Raw genomic sequence first — 5,689 nt, 5'->3', positions numbered from 1 at the left:
TTTTATTTTCTCAGGAATACAACATATAAAACTTTTCATTCTATCAATTGTCTACCCCATTCCCAGTTCCTCCCCTCCCTCCAATGGCTTCCCACAATGCTTCCACCCCTGCTCCAAATTACTTCATATCATCAACAATATCAGTTTCTCATCAACAATATCAGTTTCTCATGAAATCCATAAAGGTTTTCTTGATCTCTTCCGGTTTCTGTGTTATATTCCTATTTACTCTAATGGCTCTCACTCTTTGCTTTTCTCTTTTGCTCTTTAAGTAGTTTGCTAATCTTTTGACTGAATTTATTGAATTCCTCTGGAATTCATCTCTTACCATGACTTGTTTTTTCCATAGTGCCCTTGAGTCTAATGAATCTAATTGTTTCTTTAATTCTGTAATTAATTTGTTTCTATTGTGACAAAATTTCTGTAATTGCTGTTTTTGTAGATTCTCTAGTTCTTGTATCTTATCATTTCTTACAGAGTACCATCCTTTTTTTAATTCTTTCTCTTTCATTATACACTGGCCCCTAATTACAGCCTTGGCTGCATCCCAAAGCATGTCTGTAGTTACTGTTCCTCTGTTCTCCTGAAAATATAACTTTATCTGGTTTTCCATATACAGCTTATCCTTTCTTTTAGACATAATCATGTTATTGTATCTCCATGTTTTCTTTTTTACTCTATCCCTGTTGATCTCTATTTCTAGGCTAATGGGGGCATGATCTGAAATCCATATTGGGTGTGTAACTATATTTTTTGGTTCCCATTCACCAAATTCTTTAAGTATTATAAAGTCTAAACGTGAGGCTGTTTTATGTCTGTTTGAAAAAAATGTTGGTTGTGGCGTCAATCCCAATGCTTCATATGCTTCTATTAGGCTCCATTTTTTTCCATCTTATTACATTATTTTTAGTAACATCTAGATTACAGTCTCCTGCTATCAGCAGTTGTCCTTCCGCAAATTTCTGTATTTTTGAGAAAATTTTTATCAAAATTTTTTTTGTCCTTTATTGGGAGCATAGATATTTACTAATGTTATTAATTTGCCTTCAAATAAACATTTAACAAACAGATATCTTCCCTCCTCACTTGCTATTATTTCTCTTATCTTAATATCATGCTTCTTATGTACTAATATTGCCACTCCCCTAGCCTTAAATTCACTTCTAGCCTCAGCCAGCACCACCCATGCTGGGTCTTTAAGCAGCGGTTTATTATCCCTCTTCGGTTTATGTGTTTCCTGCAGGTACATAATATCTATGTTCTGTTGTTTGGTAAATCTGGAGAGTCTGTATCTCTTTAAATCAGAACTCATACCATTCACGTTCAGTGTCAGCACTTTTAACCTTTCAGCCATACTCTTTTACTCTAAGTTTGCCTCCCCCTTTGCTGGGGATTACCTTCACACTCAGGTGGCAGGGGAGACCACTCCAGGGCGGCCACCCTTCTGGGATCCAGAAACCTGCTATCCTAAGGTTTTCTACAACCTCAGCTGGCAGGCTGAAGTAAGTAGGGATCATTGACTGGCAGGCTTTGTACATCTGTAACAATAAAATTATGGCCAATTTTATTCCAGTTTTATTCAAAAAAACTGTGTGTGTGTGTTATTTCAAACCTGGATTGCAAACGGGGTTATTGGTAAGGGAATGAGGGAACCCCTCGCCTTCAGCACCCTCCATTCCCCCAACCACTTGGTGCTTGGGCCACAAAGGAACTACAAATGCCTTGTAGGAACTGTTATATTTAGACCGATTTCCCACAAGTTGCTGCTCTGCCCTCGCTCTTCCCTTTCCCCCAATTGTATGGGTCAATTTCCCACTACTTGTGGCCACATTTTGACCCGCAGCTTTGCCCGATTTCCCACGCGTCTTCTTGATCCTGTTTTTTGAGGATCAAAAAGATGCGGGGAAAATCGAGTGAAGCTGCGGGTCAAAATGTGGCTGCACAGCATGTAGTGGAAAATTGACTAATACAATCGGGGGAAGGGAAGAGTGAGGGTGCTGCAGCCGCTTGTGGGAAATCGATCCTAGACTTTGCTCTCTTAAAAATGAGGTTTATGAAAGTCGCAACTGAAAATTCATGTGAAAGGAAGTATAAATAGCTACTATTTGAAAACCCTTACAAGGTTATGACATATGTAATGTTAAAGGATGTCCCAAGCATTCCAGGCTCTCAGAACTGGTCACAACCCAAGGTGTTTGCCTGTTTAATTCCCATTGTTCAGTAGAGTTAAGCCTGATTCTCTGGTGAGCTTGGCAGTGGCAGTGGAGGAGGAAATAGCTAGTATGGTCATTCATTCATTCATTCATTTTCATTCATTTTATTCTCTTTTCTTCTCAGTGGGAATCGAAAGTGGATTAGGTAAATGTAATTTAAATTAACCATTAAAACACAATTAATTACAATAAAAAGTGTGATAAATATAATAAAAACTATAATAAATTATAATAAATTATAATAGACTATATCTTAAGCTGATCCTAGACCCACAAAAGTGACCCACTCACAGTGATAGGATGCAAAACTTTGGCTCTTGTCCCTTTGGTTGTGCCAAAAGACACATCTCCAGCTACACTCATGCTTACATACCTGCAAACTGGAAGGGAGAAAGAAACTCATCTTAGATTTTGTTAGCTGGCAGATTTTCACAAGATTTCCTCCCTTGAAGGGAAATTCTTAAAATACCTCTACCAGCTAAGGAGATAGTTTGTTAAATAGTTAATTGTAACTAGAACATTAGAGTGTCAGATTAAGAATGGGGAGACCTCAAAGCAGTCATGAAGCTTCCTGACTGAACTGGGTGTCAAGCTCAGGCCTCACTTGAAAAATGTTTTCTCCATTTGTTGTATTATGGAGTTTGTTTTATGGAGTTGTATTATGGAGTTGTATTACATTTCATTTATTGTATTATACTCACATTCATGTAGTCTCTCATAGCTCACATGTTTCATGCTTTATGCCTCACTGGTTATATTCTCTGCTGCTAATTGGGAGGGGGAGTGGATGCGTATGGCTGGCTGCTTTGCTTGGTTAGTGCTAGATTGGAACAGTTTTCACGCAGGGGCAGGGGTCGATTCGGGGGGATCGCGGGGGATCGCCATTCCCCCGGGTGAGGTGCGGGGGGGGGCACACGACGAAGCCCTGCCCCCTGCTTCCGGTCAGGGTAAAATGGCGATTTGATGCTCAGGGTGGACGGGTGTTCCTTACAGCAGTTTGGACTGTATTTTGGTCCAACGCGGCTTCCCCTAGGCAGGGGGAATGACTGGCAGGCATCAAGACCCAAGAGAGAGTTGAGATTGGTGTGATCAACTCTCGGAGGAGGCTTGTATTACACTTTGATCCCATCTCCCGAAGTGGGCGAGCGCATTCAGGGGGTGTGGCCTTATGACACACTTCCGGTGATGTCAGGGTGTGTGGCATATGCTAATGAGTTATGCTAATGAGTTCCCCTAGCTCTTTTTCTACAAAACGACCCCTGTGCAGGGGCCTCCCAAGTGTGCTGGGAACAACTTGGGAAGTATATGATTTCATTGTTCTGTCTGACCTTGTAGTCTGAGGAGCTTCTAGAGAATGTAACCATTAGCTTGCAGGTGTTAGGGGCAATCACATGGGCAGGGCAGATGTTGGGAGCAGCCTAGCCAAAGTAAAAAGCGTTAGAGAAGGTCATGTCATCAAACATAGTTTCAGCCACAAATTTTACAGAAGCTAGAATACTGCATTCAATAACATATTTTTAAATTTAAAAATGAGTGAATATTAAAAATTGGATGCATGATGGGGATCTTTCATCTTTATGTAGAGAAGAAAGACAAAAAGGCCATATATGTGGAGTACATAAACCCAGAAAAGAAGGAATGGCTAAAAATACAGTGGAAAAGACTACGAATTGAAAGGTTTTCCCAGGGAGAAAATCCTGTCCCCTTTTCTACCTGCATTTTGCTCCATTGGCTGAGTGGAAGAGCTTCTGCTTTGCATGTAGAAGATCCCTGGTTAAATATGCGTTTAGTTCCTAGCATCTCCAGTAAAAAAAAAAAAAACAGGCAGTAATTAATGCTCCCTCTAAGCTGTAGAGTCTCTTGAGCAAAAATTCTACTTTGTGAGCTACTGGCATTAAAGTTGTAAGTGAGTGATTTAGCTACTGCATAAATTAGTTTGCTCTGGAGCCATCCTTCCTGAGCTAAGTCAAAAATGTGTGAGCTGGAGGTTAAAAAACTGTGAGCTAGCTCACAGTAACTCAGCTTAGATGGAACATTGGCAGTAAGCGATGTGAAAGACCTCTGCCTGAGACTCTGGAGAATTGGTGCCAGTCTGCATACACAATACTGACCTTGATAGACTACTGGTTTGATTCAGTATAAGGCAGCTTCGTGTGTGACCATATGTGACCTAGTACTCATGTTCAAGATGTTCTTCCCTACTACTGATCTAGAAATCAGTGACCTTCCTGCACTGGCCAACTTTTCACTATTCTGTCCCTATCTTCAGTTGCATTACTCCTGGTTTTCCATCTTTTGTCCCCTCCTTCTGTAGGATATGTATAATGAATCTGGATAATTTTATGTATTTATTATTTAAAGTATTTATATGCTGCCATTCTACTCAGATAGGGTTGCGTCTCCAAGGTGGTGAACAACAACAAGGCATTAAAATCTTTAAAACATTAAAAGCACATAAAAGGAAAGTTTCTTCACCATGACTGAGAAGGCCCTTTCTCAAGTTGCCATGCACTCAGCCTCAGATGGGCTGCGATCACACATACTAAATAATCCACTTTCAATGCACTTTCCAATGGAATTTTGCCTGTTCACGCAGTATAATCCAGTTGGAAAGTACATTGAAAATGGATTGGAAGTGGATTATTTAGTGTGTGTCATCGCAGTGGGAGCACCCAAAGCATAAGAACATAAGAACATAAGAGATGCCAATGTTGGATCAGGCCAAAGGCCCATCCAGTCCAACACTCTGTATCACACAGTGGCCAGAAATACCAGTGCCATCAGGCAAGGCATCTGAAGATGACTGGAGTAGAGGAATAGGTTCATATGGGAGAAGGTGGTCCTTAATTCGGTCCATTTTTACAATCTAGGAAAACCTATAATTAATGTTCAGCATGGTCAAGGCAGATAGCAACCAACCACACTTAAAAAATAATCATTTAATTAAAAAAAAAAAGAAAACCAAAAGCTGAATAGGTTCAAAGAATGCAAATCCCAAGATCTTTAATAACCAAACAATTCAGCCACAAATTATGCTCTGAAAGAGAACTGTCTCACATTGTCTTCAGAAAGACAATGATGAAGCAGCCTTGGATACCTCTCTAGGAACCCATTTTGAAGAACCAGGAGGACTGTGGCAGAAAATGATATTAATATTACCAAGGAGGTTTAAATCTGATGAGCAGAAGAAACAGGCAAAAGTATCTGCTGTGAAGAGCTAAGCAGGCACATGTGATTTTATGTGCATCACAGTAGAGATAACTTACAATAGGGTGGATCACAGGTGTGATGGGAGCAGAATACAGAAGAAGGGAAAGCTTATTAATCAGATGCAGACTGTAAAAAGCACTCCAAGCAACTGTGTCCACCCTATCTTCATGTTGCAGGGAAGAGTCCAAGTGTACTCCCTAGTTTTTAACTAGATCTGACAAAGCTAATTTCACTCCATCAGGCAAATCAGTTCATTGGAGGACATC

General features: G+C 40.3%; 1 protein-coding gene across 1 annotated transcript in view; it reads left to right on the top strand.

Moving 5' to 3' along the window:
• Nucleotides 1-5,434, top strand: part of LOC107110054 (uncharacterized protein K02A2.6-like) — a 12,122-nt gene extending 6,688 nt beyond the window's left edge. Inside the window, exon 2 of the mRNA XM_015410807.1 lies at nucleotides 5,282-5,434. Coding sequence (XP_015266293.1) covers nucleotides 5,282-5,434 — 153 coding nt within the window. The remainder of the gene's footprint in view (nucleotides 1-5,281) is intronic.
• The last annotated feature ends 255 nt before the right edge of the window (nucleotides 5,435-5,689 follow it).

The sequence above is a fragment of the Gekko japonicus genome, unplaced genomic scaffold (genome assembly GCF_001447785.1).
Source record: "Gekko japonicus isolate JY-2015 unplaced genomic scaffold, Gekko_japonicus_V1.1 scaffold164, whole genome shotgun sequence".
Taxonomy (NCBI): domain Eukaryota; kingdom Metazoa; phylum Chordata; class Lepidosauria; order Squamata; family Gekkonidae; genus Gekko; species Gekko japonicus.
This window is presented reverse-complemented; position numbering and strand designations above follow the sequence as displayed.